Source organism: Ceratotherium simum, chromosome 10 (assembly GCF_057802395.1).
Source record: "Ceratotherium simum simum isolate JZ-2026a chromosome 10, ASM5780239v1, whole genome shotgun sequence".
In the NCBI taxonomy this organism is placed as follows: domain Eukaryota; kingdom Metazoa; phylum Chordata; class Mammalia; order Perissodactyla; family Rhinocerotidae; genus Ceratotherium; species Ceratotherium simum.
In genome coordinates, this window is record NC_141909.1 from 57,622,656 (window position 1) to 57,644,066 (window position 21,411).

The following is a 21,411-nucleotide window of genomic DNA, read 5'->3' on the forward strand; positions in this document are numbered from 1 at the left end:
TTCATATAGTTGTTCTCAACTGCCCTAGAAAACAGGAACCACTAATATTATTTTTGAATCCATCTCTGAACCAAGAAGTCACTTAAATTTTTATTTTATTTTTTTTTAACATCTAAGAAAACTGATAACTATTTTTTAACATCTATAGACGCTACATCTAAGTAATCTTTTATTTCATTTAGGCTTATTTGAACCAAGTCTACCTTGATAGTACTAACGAGGAGAACACATTTTTTAAATATCATAGGGCTTTTCCTTATAAAATCTACTTTCCTTAAAAAATGATGGAGTCAATATGCATATCAGTAGATGACCTTTCAAAAGATTTGTTTCCTATGAAATCTGAAAAGGAAATGGAGCAGAATAACAGACAAAAAGGTGTGGCACTCACCTTCCACACTCTCAGTTCTCTCGGCTTTATTTATGTCTTCAAATCCCTGCACAGATCCTAGATCTTTATCCATTCTTTCTTTATCCAAAGCTACAGAGTCTCGGGAAGTGCCTTCTAGATCTCTTTCATGTTCACTCTCCAGTTTTGCTTCACTGCGTTTTATGGACTCCACTTGAGAAGAACTCTCAAAAGTTCTGTCTCTGTCTCTGTCCCTGTCCCTTTCCGAAGAATCAGGAATTAGTCTCTCCCTTTCCCTGTCCAAATCTCTCCTTTTATCTCGTTCTCTTTCTCGTTCCCGTAACCTGTCTCGGTCCCTATTCCGTGGCCAATCTTTATCAGCATCTCGGTCCCATTCTCTCTGCCTCATCTCTCTCCTCTCTCTCTCCCGGTCTCTCTCATGCTCATATCGTTCCCGTTCTTGAAGTCTATCTCTGCTATCAAACGACCCAGATCTTGAATGGACCTGTCGATCCGACTCAGGAGAACTTCTTCTTGAACTATGGCTTCTTGAATCCTGGCGATCTGAAATAAATACACCATACACAAAGAGTTAACACATGATAAAACAGAAATAAAATATTGAATTTGAGGGCCATTCAAAACTTACAATCTATCTTTTTCTATATTGATTCCCAATTATCCAAAGAACTCATTTTAAGGAAAAGTTGATTTCTCTCAATTAAAGTGCTAGTTAAAATATGTAAAAAACACGTTTCCTTGTCTATTTCCATTATAACTACAAAATATCTTCAAAGAAATAAGTACATAAAATGGTTAAGCATTAAGAGAACTGATCACTTCACTATCTGATCTCTTCCTATACCCCTACCTTATTTTATTTTCTTTGGTCAAAAGAGAAAGCATTGGCTGTGGGAAGAAGAGGAGGAAGGTTAAAACTTTAGGCATCCATAAGGGACGTGAATACATAAGCCCTTCCACCAAGATATACTACTAAAATCCTGATATTAAACTGATTGACATAGAATGTACCTCTACTATAATGTTGGTATTAATGTGATACCAGGTAACGTTTTGGTGGGATGGTTTTATTTTTATTTTAAGCTTTCATTTTAAATTCCTTGAAATTTAAGGCAGTGTATAAAGTAACCAATTTAGCATTTACTCTAAAATTATGATTTATAATTCAATTTTATTACCTGAGGAAGTACTTCGACTGGGTTCTCCACGCTTTAACTGATCAATCCTAGATTTTCTCTCTCCTGTGATTTCCAGACTTTTTGTTTTTTCTCTATCTCTCGAGCCACTATGCAGTACTCTCTTGCGACCACTTTGGTCATCTCCACTTCGATGGGCAGAATCATTGGATGGGGAGCGTAGACGACCAGATGTATGACTACGATTACTCCGATTGCTCCCGAGGCTGCTACTCCTCTTTTGATCCACTGGCTTGCGATGTGGGGCATCTTCCATAATAATGTGAGACGCTTCTACTTTTTCCGCTCGTGTTCTGTGGCATTTTCTATGTGAGTCTTCACTGGTAAAAGCTGCATTGGTGGGAGTGGCAGAGGTGGTGGTAGCAGATGTGCTGAAGGGGGTGGCAGCAGTAGTGGCAGAAGCAGTCGTAGTAGAAGCAGCAGCCATAGGAGGAGGAGGAGGAGGAAGAGAAGATGGAGAAGGAGTCCTTCCAGGAGTAGCAGCTGTGGCAGAATGCTCTGGTTCTGTCACCTCTGCGCGGTCAGGCACGTCCTCATCAGACCAGTCACTGAATGCCGTATCTTCTTTTTTCTGAAGATCCTCCATAGTGCCATCCTTATCATTGGAAATTTCAACCAACTCCTCTTTGGTTGTTATAGGGGGAGTCCGTGGGCCTCTCTTCTTCTTACTCTGCTGGGCTGCTTCTTCATCAGAAATATCAGAATCACCTTTGGATCTTTTACGTTTTTTTTCAACACTTTTCTTCTTCTGTCCTTTTTTTGGTGAAAATACTTGACCATCTTCAGATGCTGTCTCTGTGTTACCCCTATCTATTCCAACATCCTCCTCTTTCTTTTTCTTAATAGGTTTCTTTTGAATTTTTGCTTTTTTCTTGTTTTCATCATGAGCTCGATCAGATGTGTCTCGATCTTCAGATGGGTGGTGTCCTATCATGTCTTGCACACGAGTTCTTGAGCTTTCCATGATTTCTATCTGTTCTCTCTGCTTATCTACAGAAGAAACTTTCTCTTTGAGCTCTGGCTCTTCATAGCGCCTTGAACTCTCTTTTCTTTCTAGTTTACGATCTTCCTCTTTCCATCTACCCTGCCTGTCTTCTATAAGGTGTGACGGACTGAGAGAACGAGATTCTTGAGGTCGTACAACCTGGCTCAAGAGTCTATGCTTTTCATCTATACAAAAAGATACAAGCAATCACACTTCGCCAGGTTAACAACATTGTATGTTACATATAAATAATAATAATAAACCAATCTCTTACTCTTCATTTTAAAACTTTAAAAATGACAATTGCAGTAAAAATAAAAATATGGCTTTACCACATATAGTAGGAAGTGACAGTGACATAGGATAAAATGACTGTATTTTTAACACATACTTTAGTCACATAAGGAGATATTCAGAGACAGCAGAGGAAGAAAAAATTTTAAATCTTAATTCATCATTTCCTACTAACATCAAAGAATAGTCTCATTGTTACAAATGAATATGAATATAGAGACAGAAAATAGAGTCTACTTACTTTTATCATCTCCACTGTTGTAGGTGTCACTGTCGGGAGAATGTTCTCGCCGGCGCTTAGGTGACTGACGAGGGCTAGGACTCCCTTCATTTCTATAACGCTTCCTAAATTGGACAAATGTAATTTATAAAATTCCAGGGGATAAAAAAGAGATTTCTTTCCTACATTTTTACTTCTATTTCTTTGCTATAACCAGAATATATAATTGTAGGACAGCAACATTGTCAGAGCTGTATCATACAAAGGGTATGCAGCATAAGATTCTTCACCTCATTTGTTAAGACTTACAATCGTTGATTTAAAATACATGGCAACGTTTCTTCCTTTCTTCATTATACATGTAGAATCACTCAAATGAAAATCATCAGATTTAATTACTGCAAGGTGGTAATATACAGCAGAGGAATCAATATGTTAATGTACCCTCTACTAAAACTTATTAATTTTATATTTTTATGATAGAGAAATACCATATGTTGAGAACCCAAATGAGAAAATCTAGTATAGGCTTTGGAGTCAAAAAGACATGAGTTCAACTTACAGTCATGTGATTTATTACACAACACCTTAGGCAAGTTCCGTGAAATCACTGACTCTCAGCTTTCTCATTTGAAAATGGGGGCAAAAACGAGGGTCCATCTCATAAAATTGCAATGAGAAATAAATTGGTTATGTCATAAGCCCAGTGCCAACCATGTTGGGGGTACAATGTAAAGACAGGTTCCTTTTGTCTTAGAACTAAATCACTTGCTTGGTGACAAATTAATAAAATAATTCATATGTTTACTACATTTCTTGTTCTTTAGTTGAACTTTGACTAGTGATTTATATCTGTGGATACATAAGTTATACTAGTGTTTTTCTATATTTTCATTAAATTTTGACCACCTTTTAAAAATTTTTTTTAACTAGCATTGTTTGTTTATAAATACTATGGTCAAAAGCTGAGAAACATACTGCAGCCCACGTATCTTCTTGACAGCTCATTTATGTAGATGAGCAACTAGGTTAAAACTGAAGGAGGCAGCAGATGTAGTATGACAACTCACAGGCCCAACCTTGTGCAATTCCTTATCCAAAGCTCCTGCCATCATTAGGTGGTCTATTTCCCCATTCTTTGAATCTAGGCTGACCCAGTGACTTGCTATGACAAGAGGATGTGGTGAAAGTGACACTATGTAAGTTTGGAGAGTTAGGACTCAAGAGGCCTTGCAGCTTCTGCTTGTGCCCTCTTGATATGTTTCTACCAGTATATGCAAAAGCAGGGTTTAGACTACTGGAGGATGAGGGGTGATGTAGAGGAGGAATGAGATGCCCTAACGAACAGCCAGCACCAACTGCCAGACATGTGAGTGACACCATTTTGGGTGATCCAGACTCAGATGAATTGCCATATTGACTGTAAAAACATGAGTGATCCCAAGTGAGACCAGCAGAAGAGCTGCTCTGCCGAGCCTAGCCAAAATTGCTAATCCACAGAATCATGAATGAATAAATGGTTGTTGTTTTGAATTGCTAACTTCTCATGTGGTTTGATACACAGCAAGAGATAACTGATATGCTAGAATAAACTGAAAATTTAAAACATGCAAAAAACAGTGTAATTTCAAGGAAATATCTACAGAAACAAAATAGAGTAAAATAAACACTATGGCAATTCAGCAAACCTTCTACATAAAAGTGGTTAAAAAAAAGTGCTGGATAAATTCAACTACTGAGATGACAATACAATTCACAAAACATCAAGATATCAATCTCATATAACTAGTTATTGCTATGGAGCTGTTTGACTCCTAAGTTTCTGGGGTCCTTGTCAACGTTCGGATTATCTAGCCAGAAGAAACTTGCTACTGTAAGCAGAGATCAGAAGCATGGAAAAATATAATCAAACATAGGACTGGATAATAAATAACAGATATCAGAATTTTAATCTTAGAAGACAGAGAGCTAAAGAGGTCAAAGGACAGAAGAGAAATACTGTATATTGTGTGCCCACACGTGTTAAAGATAATATCTGAATTTTATGTTAATATATGATTTTTTTTTTAATGTGGGCAAAGGGAAGCCAAAGGGTGAACTACAGAAAACTCTGGATGCAGACTGAAGGGAAGCCAAGACCTAATGGAAGAAGCCACTTCTGTCCTTGGTTGTTTGTCTATAACCCTAATCCATAATATCGATGATGAAAAAAGTCTAAAGCAGGGAGCTGTATGTACCATGAGGCAAAAGAGCTGGAGGTAAGGGCAAAAAAATTGAAGATATATAAATCATTCCCATTGTTTGTGTTAGCAAACTTAACCATACCTTTTATCCTGGTTGGTATTAAAAAAAAAAAAAAGCAGTTAATGCCAACAAGTTTGATTTCGTGCCCCTAAAACCTCAAAATTGACCAGAGGCCAGAATTCTCATGGCTACAGTGATTGGCTTAGCTCCCTTGTCTACTCCTCAACTAATGAGAGCCCCAACACAGAGAGGGTTGCTAAGCTGATAGGCATAACCCTTGGGGCCATCTTAGCCATCATTTGGAGAAAACTTTTCTGAGACTGAAACTAACACAGAAGGAAATAGTGGAGAGATGGTGAGACACCATTTCCGATGCTTTGAGAATTTGGTTACAGTCACATCAGAACAAGTGAAAGCTAACCCTACACTTCCCAGATAACTAAGCAAATAAATTCTTTTTGCTTAAAAGAGAGAAAAAGGAAAGAAAAAGAGAAAATGCCCTCAGACAAATGAGATAACACATCTTTTGATCCCAATAACCTAATATAACTCCCAGTCCAAGAGAGGACATCTCCCTATCTCTCATCTTCTTCTAGCCAGGCAGCGATTATAGGAATTCCCTTAGTTCTAAGATGCAGTGAATACTTTGTAGCTTGGGGGTAGCGACTCCAGACTTATAAGTCCAGTCATGTGCTGCATAATGACATTTTGGTCAACGAAAGACCACATCTATGACAGTGGTCCCATCAAATTAGTACCATATAGGGGCCAGCCCTGTGGCGTAGTGGTTAAGTTCAGCGCGCTCCACTTTGGTGGTCCAGGGACCGCAGGTTTGCATCCTGGGTGTGGACCTACACCACTCGTCAGTCATGTTGTGGCGGTGACCCACATACAAAATAGAGGAAGACTGGTATAGATGTTAGCTCAGGGCTAATCTTCCTCAAGCAAAAAAGAAGAGGAAGATTGGCAACAGATGTTAGCTCAGGGTGACTATTCCTCAGCAAAAAAAACACAAAAAACAATTAGTACCTTACAGCCTAGGTGTGTAGCAGGCTCTACCATCTAAGTTTGTGTAAGTACACTCTATGATGTTCGCACAACGATGAAATTGCCTAACAACGCATTTCTCAGAATGTATCCCCATCGTTAAGTGACGCATGACTGTACAGAAAACTCGTGAAGGACTACCCGGAATAGCACAGGCAATATCTCTTGGCGACTAATCAACTCTATTAACTAGTTATAAAGTGGCTATGATGAGATATAAATTCATTGATTCTATCACTTCTAGGTTGGATTCCTGTTAAAAACAAGTCTATAGCACTCGAATAGCCAATGTGCCATCAAAAATGGCATAGTAAACAAGAATGATAAATTATATCCCCTGGATACAGAAATAGTAGAATGAGAAAATTGTTACTTTTTTCTAGACAATTCAAAAGATTTTAAACACCAAATATATATAATAAAATTGAAACACAGGAAAACGTAGAGAGGAAAAAGAATTAACGGGATATCAGGGACACAATGAAAAGCATTAAATGGAACTTTTCAAATTCTTTACTGAAATATAACTTTAAAAGACTGATGCATAATCATTCTTACTTTGATTTTCTTTCATCATGTCCATCTCTTGGATTCCTGTCTTCTCGAATATCTTCTCGCTTTTCTCTGCGGTCATCTCGTCCTTTGTCTTTGTCTTCCCAATCCCTTTGACGATCTCGTTCTTTATCCCTCTCTCTTGCTCTTTCTCGTTCCCGCTCTCGCTCTCTCTCCCTCTCCCGTTCTCGCTCTCTCTCCCTCTCCCTTTCTTCTCTCTCTCGCTCCCGTTCTTTTTCCCTATCTCGCTCCCTCTCCCTTTCCCTCTCACGATCATGGTCACGATCTCTCTCTCTTTCACGGTCTCTCTCTTTTTCTCTTTCTCTTTCTCTCTCCCGTTCCCTAGCACGCTCTCTTTCTAGTTCTCTTTCTTTCTCTCTTTCCCGATCTCGCTCACGTTCCCTCTCTCTCTCCCGCTCTCTGTCTCGTTCTCGTTCCCGATCTCTTTCTCTAGCCCTTTCATCTCTTCTATCATCCACTCTGTCTACTCTTCGTTCCTCTCTTCTTTCATCACGCTCAAGCTCGTCATTCCTTCCCTGATGTCGAACTGGTGAGCTTGGTCTTTGATCTACAATGAAAATCAAGTTTTGTCAGTGATTAATTTGACAGATAACCTTAGATAACCTAAGACAGTATAGAAAATCTTAAATTTTATCTGTGCAGAGGGTCACACTGGCAACAAATATAAATCAGGTACTATATTTACTTTAAATTTAATCATCCAAATAATCACCCCTAGATGTTTAAAAATATTTTTTTCTTAAAGGTAATTTTTATTTGCCCTCTAACTAACATGTTTTCTGCTCCCCATCAACCCCGCCCCCACCTCCCGCTGATCCACCTTTGATCTCTCTCTGCATGCTCCCTACCCTACCTCCAGCCCACTGCTCCAACCCCACTTTCTGCCATCTCTACCCTTCACCTCTGATCTTCTCTGTCCCCCCAGCAGGACCTGAGAACACTGGTGGCAAAGGATAGGGGCAGCAGGAGGTGTAGAACATAGGAGCTGAAGGAAAAAAAAAATTTCCCTCGTAAGTCACCCCTCTAATTTCAGGCTGAAATATATACACATCAAAGTGCAGCTATTATGTGAGGAAAATATAGTAGAACAAAACATCTGTCAATATTTGCTGCTGCAATATCAATTTATCATAAACTAGATTAAGGGTACTGATGCTTAGCAATCTCGAAATAAATGTAAAAAGTGTTTCATATTAGTGATATATATTTATAATCAATAGCTACTAATAAAAGTTTTATTTAATCATATAACTGATTACTCAGATGAAGAGCTGTTTTCTTAAAATGTTAACTGATAATCTCATCACATTATATATATATATTTTTTCAATACACAAATCATATAAACACAGAGAAAATGAATGTATGTTGCCCAAATGCCCAGTTGAGCAGAAAAGCAGTCTGGGATCAAAAAATGCGTACAAAAATGGCATGAACTTTCCACAGAGAGACTCATTTTTGAAAGTAGTTCACTGTGGCAGGATCTAGGCTACTGTGATATTTCTATTTTCATATTATATAATAATGTTATTGGTTAGCCATAAAGGTCCTACTACAATATGGCCAACAGGTTTGCAAGTGGAATATCTAACATCCACTTACTAAGCAGAATAATTTTAGGATATTTCTAGAGAAGGGTTCAAAGGTAATTTGAATTTTCTTTCTTATCACAGATGAAAGAGATAAGAATTATCCATATTTTCTCTTTAGAGGTTATAGATCAATACAAAAGTTCATAGAATTTTAAAGCTGAAACAAAACAAAACCTTGTCTAGCCCCTTTTCTTCTTAAAAACACAGGAATTATGGTCTAGAAGTTGACTTGCCAAAGTCCCAGAGATGGAAGATATACTAGGACATCAGGACCAGAAGTCAGTTCTCTTAAACCTTTTTTTACTTTTGCTGAAATCAACTTCAATGTAAAATGGTTCTATTGTACTATACTTTTAATTCCCGGAATGCTATATACTCATGTCTTAAGACTGTCTGTATGCCTAGTATGAGAGTCATACTAATGTCACAATGATTACAAAACAACCTGAAACAAATTCAATACTGTAACTTATAGCAATACATACTTGAAATTTCTGATTATAGCAAAGTCAGGGAATAGACTATTTTCGTCAGACACTCTTTTTTGACAGATAAAAACTCTATTTTCTCAAGCAAAATGACAATATTCCCTACTTCAAAGAAAACGGAAAGGTTATAAGAATACCACTTTAGTATGTCTAAACTATTTTCCCCAAAATGTGTTCTTCAAAGATGTGCTTCTCTTCATATATTTCCTTATCTTAATGAATGACATACCCATCCACGAAAGCTGGAAATCTCTGAGTTATTCAAGTTCCATCATATTCAAATACCATCAATTTCACTTTCAAAACATTTCTTTATTCCATTTCCTCTCTCCATCCCTACAGTTAATATTATTGACTCAGACTTTGATCAGCTCTTCTATCAGAGTCTACGTAATCAACAGTTTAACTAGTTGGTATCCTTGTCTTCAGCCTTTCCCTAGACTCTCTCATACTTTTTTGATGAAAACTATTTTTTCCAGCTGCTTAAAAGCAGTTATCTTCTAGGCAGTGCAAAGGCAATTAAATCCAAAATTTTTAGCCTGACTCATTAGGCCATTTATAATCCTTTCTCCTAGCTTTTTTCCTTCCCTACCAATTATAGCATACCTCTATTCCAACCTTATAATTCTTTACTACTCCAAAGCATATGTTTCTTATAGTCCTGTGTCTGCACATGCTGCAGGCTCTCCCTGCAAGTGTTTCTTCCATCATTCCTTCTAGCAAACTTTTATTTATCCTTCAGGCTCTAATTCAGATGTCTCCTCTTTAAGAAACTCTTGGATTTCTCTAGAATTCAGTTTGCTCTTTTGTCTTCTCACAGAACTTAGTGTAGAAGCATTTATCACACTTCAATTGTCTATTTGTACCCTAATTAGCTTATGAAGAACTAAAGGAAAGATTTAAATTCCTGAGCACCTAACAAGGTGCCTGGGTACATCTCTACCCTCAACCTCTATCAATCTCCCTATTGCTCACCATACTGTAGTCACATTGGTCTTCTTTCAAACTCTAAGACACATTAAGCTATTTCCCATCCAGGGCATTGGCACACACTCTTTCCTCTGCACAGAATGCTTTTACCCTCAATCTTTGCAGCACTAGTTTCTTTTATTGCCTTTATGCCTCTGCCTAAATGTCATCTCCTCAAATTTTTCACAAACTCTCTATCTAGATAAAATAAGTCCCTCTCCTATCCTTTATTTCTATCTAGGACCCATGTTTGTTTCCTTGATAGCACTCAATAATCATTTCTTTCTTCTGAGGGGGTATCTTTCCCCCTTTATTAAGTTTTACCAGCACAACAAACACAAGAACTACTGTATTCCAAAAAACTAGCAAAGTACATGGGTACTCAATAAACATCTGGAGAATATATCAACCTCAAAAATATATTTCTATTTCAATCATACAACTGATATTTATTGAAATAGTTCTAGTAAAGTAAAATAGAAAAAGAAACAGGATTTGCAGTCAGAAGATCTAATTTGAATTCCAGCTCTGGAACTTACTTCTCTGTAATATTAGAAAAATCACTACCCTTCTCTTTGCCCAAAACTCCTAAATTATAAAACATAAATTCTCTTACTACACCTACACTCACAGGGATATTGTAAAGATAAATGGATTTTAAAGAATTTTTTTTTTTTTTTTTTTTGGTTAGGAAGATTGGCCCTGAGCTAACATCTGCCAATCCTCCTCTTTTTGCTGAGGAAGACTGGCCCTGGGCTAACATCCATGCCCATTTTCCTCCACTTTATATGGGACGCCACCACCGCATTGCTTGCCAAGTGGTGCGTCGGTGCGCGCCCTTAACCACTTCTGCCACTGGACCGGCCCCAAGAATTTTTAATACATATTCTCTGACTTAATATTGCCCAGTGGCCCAGTGGCATAGTGGTTAAGTTCGTGTGCTGCGCTTCGGTGGCCTGGGGTTCGTGGGTTTGGATCCTGGGTGCGGACCTACACACCACTCATCAAGCCATGCTGTGGCGGCGTCCCACATCCAAAATAGAGGAAGACTGGAACAGATGTTAGCTCAGGGCCAATCTTCCTCACCAAAAGAAAATGTGTATATATATAGAGTAAAGGATATTAAGTCAGGATATACATAAAGCAACTTATCAAAGTTCTCGTTAACTCAATACATGTGTGGTTCAACTAAATATAAAATTGAAACAAAATGTTACTACTGAATTCAGGCATGAGGTGAGAAAACCTGAGCTAGGATATGAAACTAGAAGAAAATAAGAGATATAAAAAAGCATTACCAGACATGGTGTTAGATTAAATAGAGTAAAGAGAGGTAAATCACTGTTAGGGAAGAAATCATTTCAGATATCAACACAGAACATATAAACTCTAGCCTCATCTGTAACTAAGGAAATCATATACATCTTTTAACCCAAATGCATTAGGCTTACCCCAACAAACCCAACCCAATCAACTCTGACCTCAGCTATACTCTCAAAAGTACATGGTGTCTTAGAGACTTCGTTCTCCTCTCATTACTACCCATATCAAGATATAATATTACCTCTGATTCAGCCCAATGTGAAGCAACAATATTCAATTCCCTACTCCATCAAGTTTCGTACTACATTAACCTTAGCATTATAGCAAACCTTACTTTAGTAACCAGCCAAGGTTAGTAAGATCTTCATAAGATCTTAAATGTTTAAAGGCCCTAATACGTACGTACGTATGGACAACAAAAGCTTTTAAAGAAAGGACTTATAGCCCTTCTTAAATGCCTTCTAGGAATTTTGCTTCAAAACTGATTTAAGAGATCATCTAATAGAGTAACAGAAAATTTTTAGCTTAAGATACACAAGAATATAAAATTAGCTAAAGCAAGTAATACATATTCTTAGGAAGGAACATGAATAAAATGTTTATCCAAACAACCCCCAGCCCTATCATCATCATTTTTTTCTTGTTACTCTCTGGCGGTCCTTACAAGACCATTTATCACAACTAGTGAGTGAATGGCCAGGACACTCAGATGAGAAAGTTTAAGTATCTTTTGGATCAGAAATGCTTGGAATGGTACCCAAGCATCTACATTCTTTAAAGGGTTGTGGAGGCCAGCCCGGTGGGCGCAAGCGGTTAAGTGCGTGCCCTCTGACGCGGCGGCCCGGGGTTCGCCGGTTCGGATCCCAAGCGCGCACTGATACACCGCTTGTCAAGCCATGCTGTGGCGATGTCCCATATAAGGTGGAGGAAGATGGGCATGGATGGTAGCCCAGGGCCAGTCTTCCTCAGCAAAAAGAGGAGGACTGGCAGATGTTAGCTCAGGGCCGATCTTCCTCACAAAATAAATAAATAAAGGGTTGTGAGCTATTTGGTTAAGGTGAAAGACATACACCAGGTGCGGCACCTCAGTTCTTGCAAGTATGCAAGTACCTACCACACCTCAGTACCTACTCTGGTGTCAAACAGGTATGGGCAGCTAGCTATTTACATACTTTCTCCTAAACTAAGTAAACAGGGAAGATCATATGAGAAAATATAATAGTTTCAAATGTGTTAACAAGCAAAAGTCTTAAAAGATATCTTATATTAAAAAGTAAATTGATAACTGGTTAAAAAAAACAATTCTCCCAGTCAATGCTGATCACTATTTAATAATATTCCATTTGACAAACCTCTCTCTCTGTTGTCACGACGATCTCTCTCTCCATGTCTTCTCTCAAAGGAAGAATCCCTTGCTTGATCTCTGTTGTCTCTTTCAGGATATCTGTCTCTTTCAGGATAGCTACTCCGAGTTTCCCAGCTGTCATGATAGTTGCTACTACTACTGTGATTATCAATTTGAGAACCTCTTGTGCCTCGACTTCCTATACAAAGGATATTCACACAAATGTTTAAACATAGGCAATTTATTCAACAAGTTTCATCAGTCACAATCTTTCCTCCCAAAAAACATACAGATAAAGGTGGGCTTTTTTTTTTTTTTTTTGTATTCCAAAGTGTGGTGATCATAGTTAAAAAGAATATTAAATGTTGGATCAGAACACCTAAGTTGTCTAATGACTGACTTGAGTAAACTAAGTCTCAGTTTGCCCTATCTATGAAGAAAGTCATATAACGGAATCATAAAGCAAGAAGACTCATTTCGACTAACTCAAAAAACAACAAAACAAAAAATAAAAACAACTGATTCATATCTAATTCACAGAAATATCATGAAAATAATGAAAAATATGGATATACATTATTGCTTTGATTATAGTTTATAGTGAAAACACTCCAATACAGAACCAAGGTACTTTGTCAACATTAAGTGGTGCCTGAAAATTTTCATTAAAAAATGTGGGAAATGAATGTTCCTAGTAGCTTTATTTGTAATAGCCAAAAACTAGAAAGTACCCAAATGTCTTTCAATGGGTGAATGGTTAAACAACCATGGTATATCAGACCATGGCATACTATAACAAAGAACAAACTACTGCTACATCCAACAACTTAGATAAACCTCAAGGAAATTATGCTGGATAAAAAAGCAAATCTCAACAGGATATATACAGCATGATTCCATTTATGTAACATTTGTGAAATAATTATAAGATGAAGGATATAATAGTGGTTGCCAGGGGTCAGGGACAGGAGAGGGGATTTGGGTGTGGCTGTAAAGGGGTAACATAAGGAGTCTTGTGATGGTACAGTTGAGTATCTTGATTGTGGTGATGGTAATGCAAGGCAACACAGCTACTGTGGAAAACAGTATGGAGGTTCCTCAAAAAATTAAAAATAGAACTACCATATGATCCTGCAATCCCACTTCTGAGTATATATCCAAAGGAATTGAAATCAGAATCTGGAAGAGAAATTTGCACTTCCATGTTCACTGCAGCATTACTCACAATAGCCAAGACATGGAAGCAATCTAAATTTCCATTGACAAATGAACGGATAAAGAAAATGTGGTGTGTATATGTATATAATGGAATATTATTCAGCCTTAAAAAAGAAAGAAATTCTGCCATTTCAGACAACACAGATGAACCTGGAGGACATTATGCTAAGTGAGATAAGTCAGACACAGAAGGACAAGTACTATATGATACCACTCATATGTGGAATCTAAAGTAGTCAAACTCACAGAATCAGAGAGCAGAATGGTGGCTGCCAAGGGCTGGAGGGAGAGGGAAACAGGGGGCTATCAATCAAAGGGTATAAAGTTTCAGCAGTATAGGATGAGTAAGTCCTAGAGATCTACTGTACAGCATAGTGCCTATAGTTAATAATACTGTATTGGCAACTCAAAAATTTGGTACAAGGGTAGATCTTATTTTAAAAGTTCTCATCACACACACACATAAAAATAATAAAGAGAGCAAGAGAAAACTTTTGCAGGTAATAGATATGTTTACGGCATAGATTGTGGAGATAGTTTCATGGGTCTCCACTTATCTCCAAGCTCATCAACTCATATATATTAAATGTGTGCAGCTTTCTGATTGTCAATAATACCTCTATAAAGTGATTAAAAAAAAACTGCACAGAGTTACACACACACACACACACACACCCCTTACACGGGCTTTGAGCCCTGAAATTATAGCATAATTCTAAATACTGTAACAGAGTATTATAATAATCAAAAAATCTATAAAGAATATGTTAATAATTAAAGAGCAGAAAGAAGAAATTTAAAACATTTTTAAAAAGACTACAAAAGGGCTACATCTAGGAATGATAAGATTAAATGTCAGATTAGATGCTACCAAAAGAAAATTAGTAAAAAAAGATACATCTGAGGATATGACCCAGAAAGTGCAAGAAATAGAGATGAAAAATTCGAAAGGAAAGTTAAGAATCAAGGAAGATACAATGAGAGGATTCAACATATTTCTAACATATGTCTAACTATAAGCTATTTAAAGTCACATTTAAAACAAAAAAATACAGAAAGGTTGAAAGGATGCAAAAAGATATTTTCAAACAAATACTATCCAAAAGAAATCTGTGAGCAAAATAATCTTCAAGACAAAAAGCAAGCACTATTATAGATAAAGAGACTCATTCTGTAATGATAAAAGGAATAATTTCCCTTAAACGTGTAGCTAATAACAAAGCCTCAAAATATTCAAAGCAAAAATTGATCAAATTACAAGAGATGGACAAATCCACAATGATAGTGGAGGATTTAACACATCTCTGTAATGATAGAAAAAGCAGACAAAAGTAATTAAACACAGATTTGAAAGCGTGGCTAAGAAACTTATCTTAGAGACACACCTTGCACCAAACCATTAAAACCACAAGCAGAACACTTATAAAAATTGACTGTTGAGCCACAAAGTAAGTCTTAACAAATACAAATGCCAAAGAACTGACTTCAAACAGCCTTCTCTGACAATTAAAATAGGCAGAGGGGATTTATTTTAAAAAGCATGATCAGAAATTTAAAATCCTATTTCTACATAACTCATGAGTCAAAAAAGAAATATTAAAATTTAGAAAGTGTTTAGAATGGTTACTAACATAAATATTACACATTTCACAACAGAGTGAAACTTAAGAGTAGATATTAATGAAATAGAACAAAAGAGACATAAAAGAATATAAAACAAAACCAAAAATTACTTCTTTGAAGTCTCAAAATGGATAAACCTCTGACAAGATTGAGCAAGGAAAAAAACAAGGAAATATAATTACAGGTATAACAGATATTTTAAAAAAATTTAGGAACATCTTCATGTCAAAAATTTGAAAACAAATTTCGTGCAAAAATATAACTTACTATAACTGCTTCAAGAAAAAAACAGGAATCTATAACTATTACAATACAATTATGGGCCACATAATGATGTTTTGGTCAATGACAGACCACATATACGACAGTGGTCCCATAAGATTAGTACCACTAGCCTAGGTGTGTAGTAGGCTATACCATCTAGGTTTGTGTAAGTACACTCTAAGACGTTTGCACAACAACACAGTCACCCGACATTTCTTAGAACGTATCCCCGTTGTTTAATGATGCATGACTGTAATCTAAATCTATTAACTCTTAGAGAAACTCAACTGGTAGTAAAAGCTCTAACCATTAGAAAAATAAGAAACAAGGCTTAACAGACAAATGTTATCAAACTGTCAAAGAACAGATAATTAATCATACATAAATTGTCCCAGAGAAGAGAAAAAAAAGCAACGCTTGCCAACACATTTTATAGGGCTAGTACAACTTTGATCCCTAAACCAAACAAGGACAATATAAAAATGAAAACTATGCAGTGGAATGCTAGAACTGATTCACATGGGCTTGGAAGAGCCAATTGTGCACATGTCTTTCCCAACTCCACACTGAGTGACATCAAGTCAGTAGCTTGATATCTGCTATGATGAGAGTATTTATACCATGGATATTGGCAAAAGCTAGAAGTCAGAACTTTTCTCCTGGAGAGTTAGTTGTCAAATATGTACCATCATGCCACTGATTATATGCCAATCTCAACTAAAAACACAGATGCTTAATTCAAAATTAAATTTTAACAAACTTATTCTAGAACTTTAAAAAAATAAAAAAATTGCATTTACCTTAGAAATGCAAGGACAGTTCTAAATTTTAAAAAATATATTAATGTAAGTAACAAGGTAAAAGATCTTCTCAAGATACAGAAAAAACAGTTATGATAAAAGCTGTTAGCTAAGTTGGGAAAATTAGGAGACATCCTTAACACACTAAAAAGCACCTGCTAAAAAAATCTACCAACACCATGCTTAATGGTGAAATGCCAGCAATAAGCCTTTAAAATCTGAAACAAAGCAATGAAGACCATTATACCACTTATTATCCAACACTGTATTGAAAGAGCTGCTCCTCAGGTTATCAACAGCAAATAAATAATAAACAGAAAGGAAGAGCTAAATCTGTTCCCAGAAATAATGTTTAAGAGAATCTAACCAGACTATTAAGAAAATACAGCAACATCACAACGTAAGATTAATATACGAATGTCAATTACCACTTCCATATACCAGCAATAAGCATTAGAAAATGAAATGTTTTAAAAGATATCATTTAGTGACACCTGTATACAGATAATCATTGAAGCACTGCTGGAAAACAAAAAAGACTGGAATACCAGCTGTCCACTAACGTAGGACTTATTAACTTTACGGTGTATCCTATAATAGACACTATGCAACAAAAGGAGGAGGTAGCTGTTTATCAAGTTGACTGATATGGAATGATCTCCAAGATACTTTCTAAGTGAAAACAGCAGGGTATAGAGCAGCATATAGTTGTTTTTAAAAAATTATATTTGTAGAACCAGAGGAGAAAATAATAGACATACATATCTGCTTGTGTAGAATATTTTGGGGAAAGATATACATAAAATTGGCAAAAGAGAGAGCTAGGTCAGGGATAGAAGGGAGGCTTTTCACTATATATCCTTTTGTACCTCTGAAATTTTGAACCATGTGAATGCATTACTAAAAAAAGAGAATTTTTTTTTAAGTATCATTTACAATAACAACAAAAACAGAGAGTGCCCAGGAATAAGATATGTATAAGATTTTAATAGCACAAGTTATAAACAGATAAATTTAATGCATTTGAAATAAAAATCCAACAGTTTTTCATGAAATTTTAAGAACAACTCATTTTTAAGACATGTATGAAAAAGCAAAGAGCCAAGACAACTATGATGGAGTAGGTGAGGGGCCTTCAGCTTAACATGAAGCTGTAATACGACCAGGATAGACCAAGAGACCAACAGAAAGAATAAGTGTGATCAGAATTCTGCAGCAATGTTTTGGGGGAGGGGAGAGAAGGGAGTGGAGGAAGAGACAGGTCAAAGCTAATTCAGTCCAAGCAATTTGAGGACAGTCAAATACATTTAGGTAGGTAGTTATTGCATGATGGCAAATGCTTATTAGGGGAAGATAACAAAATGGCTCAAGATGATATGTGATGATTTGAGGTGGTTTGAAGTAAGCACAAATACTGAAGAATAAACAAATCGGTCATTTCTGATATCATCAATTTTGAAAGTCCATTTTAATCTCACTTTAATGATCATTTTATCATCTATATACCTGTTTATTAGAAATTACTTCCTTTTGACTCTACTTTTCTGCCTGATAGCAATTTTCTTAGTGTTCCACACTAATCAAGATGGTAGGCATGATTGGATATAATTCAGCCAGGGGGTCTAGGTCAGGCCCCATTTATCTTTTGCTACTTTAGCTAATCATTCCTATTTGGAATTTGTAGGGAAGATCAAAAATTCAATTAATTGAAAATTACTTTGACAAAATGATAATAATGAATGTAAGAAATAATATATTTAGAAAAGAAATCTTAGGAAATTTAATTATTTCTATATGAACATACAAGATGCAGTTCACTGACCAGCCAAAAACCTTACCCTTTTCAGGTAACTCTGGACCTCTCCCCCTACTTCTGCCCATCCGGTCATTCCTAATTTCACTTCGAGACTCATTTCTGGAATCACTCCTTATTTCAGTACGAGAGCTTTCTTCTCTTAAATGGTTTCTGCCATAACTTCGAGATTCTTCCTGATATGTATCCTCCTTTCGATGAGTGTCTCGACTTTCACGGTCCCTGTAGTCATGGGCATCACGAGTAGACCGAGAATCTCTGGGATCACGGCTCTCTTTGTTATCTCTGCTATAATCTCTCATCTCCCTGGAGTCCCGAATGTCTCTGGAGTCTCTTAGTTCCCTTCGGTCTCTAGTATCTCTGGCATCTCTCCGATCCCGACCATCTCGAGGTTCTCTGTCATCTCTGTGGTCTCTAGAAGAGCTCTGATCCTGTTCATACTCTCGTTCTTCTCTTGTGTCCTTTTCTCTATCCCTTTTGCCTCTAGTCTCTGTAATGCAATTTTGGAAATCAACCACAATTCCTTTCACAAAATTTTGGGAAACTAGACAATATATTTAATACAGAGCTTTTAAAATTTTATTACAATGGTAATTCATGTTCCTTGCAGAAAATAAAAGGAAAAACAGGGGCAAATAAGAAAATTAAAACCATCTGTAAGCTGAAATTTCAAAGGTAATTTTATTAACACTTGGATAATTATGTTCTTGATTGGATAAACTTTGAACATGATCTCCTCCCAGCACATACTTATAGATCTTAAACAACTGAAACAAGTAAGTTGATCTCATATCACTGATGGCTTACTTTTTAGAAACCACTTTTAGATCCAGAAGCACACAGTGACTTTAATCATCTCTACCAACTATAAGGCTAGACGAGACCACACATGACCACCTCAAATGAGTGGCCTACAGTTAGTAAGCTGGCTGGCAAAGAGATACTGTTATTCTCCCTCTCTTTCTTGAGTTGTTTAATGGACTCACACTCCTGTCTCTAAAGCTTTCTCTACCTAAAGCATTTTCGAACATTTCATAGAAAAATAAGGAAATAATTTCAGTTTTTAAAAAGGTAGAATGAACCCTCACTGATTATTTAATGTAACTTTGTCACTGTATAAATGAAGAAGTAGAGGCCCCGAGCTTAAAAGTCTTAGTCAACTCCATACCTCACAGGAATTTGCAAAGATTAGAAACTATTTTTTAGATATGCCTAGATTAGGCATTAATTAATTACAGCATAAATCTGATATGAAGTCAAAGAATTAACAACAAAACCTGAAAGAACAAACCCAGCCCTTTTTATCAGATTCCTTCGTAAATTGCTCGTATGCCCTGAAACTGCCCCAAGATCTAAGGCTACTTTAGCAACTGCAGCAGCTTTATGCCCAGGTCATTGTAAATTTACCTCCTTTTCTCTTTGTCCCCAGTGGCTAGATCCATAGACTTTCTCAAGCACCTAAATACCTAATATCCACAAAACCCCCTAGATTCTCATCAAATTGCCAATTTACTGTGTCCACATGCCTATATCCACAAATGCCATTTAAGAATGGAAGCATTAGGCAAAGATCTGATGTGTCTCCATCACTTTCTGTGCACATCTATCACTTCTAGTCCTCCTCCAGTACCAACTGTGCCTAAAAATTTTTTCACTTAGACCCTTTTTTCATGATGCCCCCATCAGTCTTTACAAAAACACCTAGTTACTATATTTTGTTCTTTACCTATCTCCCCATCCTTCCACTAAAATTATTCTTATTTCAGAAAATGACATCTAACTAGAGAGGAAAAAACATCTGCTACATCTTTTGCATTTAAAATTAAAGAAACACCCTCCTTACAAAAAACCTAAACACATATGGTTTATTATGAAAAGGAATCTTCTTGGGCCGGCCCTGAGGCTTAGCGGTTAAGTGCGCGCACTCTGCTGCTGGCGGCCCAGGTTCGGATCCCGGGCGCGCACCGACGCACCGCTTCTCTGGCCATGCTGGGGCCGCGTCCCACATACAGCAACTAGAAGGATGTGCAGCTATGACATGCAACTGTCTGCTGGGGCTTTGGGGGGAAAATAAATAAATAAATAAAATCTTGAAAAAAAAAAGAAAAGGAATCTTCCTATAACATGAGCCACTCTTACCACGAAAAAGCATTCCTGTAAGACTCAATTGCATACTAAATTTCCCCATTGATGTGTTTAATAATTATATTTTGAAATAATAAAGAATTTTCATTCAGTAAGCAGTCATTAAACGTATACCATATTTCTGGTCAACTTTAGTTGTTAAATATCTTATTAAAAGTAATAGATAGATGTAAGAATTTTCCCATCTTACCAATGTTCCATAAATACTGTTGTACTGATCTGGTTCCAAAATCATGTACACAAGGAATAATTCTATAAAACAGGTGCTCTCTCCAGTCCCTACCTATGCATCCATCATTTTCTTGAATAAAAGAACTTGATTAACTATTGCTTGCACCGTTGATAGGAAGAGAATAACTAAGTTCAACATGTTTCATAGGAGACTGCTGTACTATACTCATAGAGGCTTTTAAAATGCATAAACAGAAACATTGTTGCAAGGAAGCAAGTATTTCCTGAGTACTCATTATGTTCAAAAACTAACTCAGGGGAAGTTAGGAAAAAGACTTGTTAAGTTAAATAAACAAGGAGAAGCTTAGACAAGAAGTACAGAAAGAGATGAGAGCTATTAGACTGTATTGCCAGGTAATAATAGCATGTCAGCTTGAACAGGGAGTAGCAAGTCCAAAATTAACTTAACTCTCAGGGATCTAGAAAGGAAAACTGCTTTGCTTACTTCTTTATTGAGTTACACCAGGAAAATCGATCACTTGGTTTGCAACTGACCTTCTGAATGTTCCCCCAGCCCTCACCTCTTTATCAAAACACTTCTGATGCTTTCAAAATCTGCCCCCTGGTTTGTTGCTTTTCTTTCTTTTACCTCTTTGTTGTTTTTAAAGAATTAACTAAGCAATTAGAGGATGCTGTAAGAATCAGATGGCCAAAAATTTCTAGAACTCAAG

The 21,411-nt window shown here is 36.7% G+C and overlaps 1 protein-coding gene across 6 annotated transcripts in view; it reads right to left on the bottom strand.

Annotated features, from left to right (window-relative positions):
• The window catches only part of ZC3H13 (zinc finger CCCH-type containing 13), a 95,997-nt gene that overhangs the window by 15,226 nt on the left and 59,360 nt on the right, over positions 1-21,411 (bottom strand). For 3 of the 6 annotated variants that reach the window (XM_014789984.2, XM_087436049.1, XM_014789983.2), the window contains exons 10-16: positions 18,390-18,854; positions 12,654-12,845; positions 7,831-7,914; positions 6,915-7,476; positions 3,087-3,190; positions 1,549-2,736; positions 392-913 (exon numbers count right to left, since the gene is read on the bottom strand). In XM_014789984.2, the coding sequence (XP_014645470.1) occupies positions 392-913; positions 1,549-2,736; positions 3,087-3,190; positions 6,915-7,476; positions 7,831-7,914; positions 12,654-12,845; positions 18,390-18,854 (3,117 nt within the window). The remainder of the gene's footprint in view (positions 1-391; positions 914-1,548; positions 2,737-3,086; positions 3,191-6,914; positions 7,477-7,830; positions 7,915-12,653; positions 12,846-18,389; positions 18,855-21,411) is intronic. The other 3 variants (XM_014789987.2, XM_014789986.2, XM_014789985.2) reach the window with 2 other exon arrangements.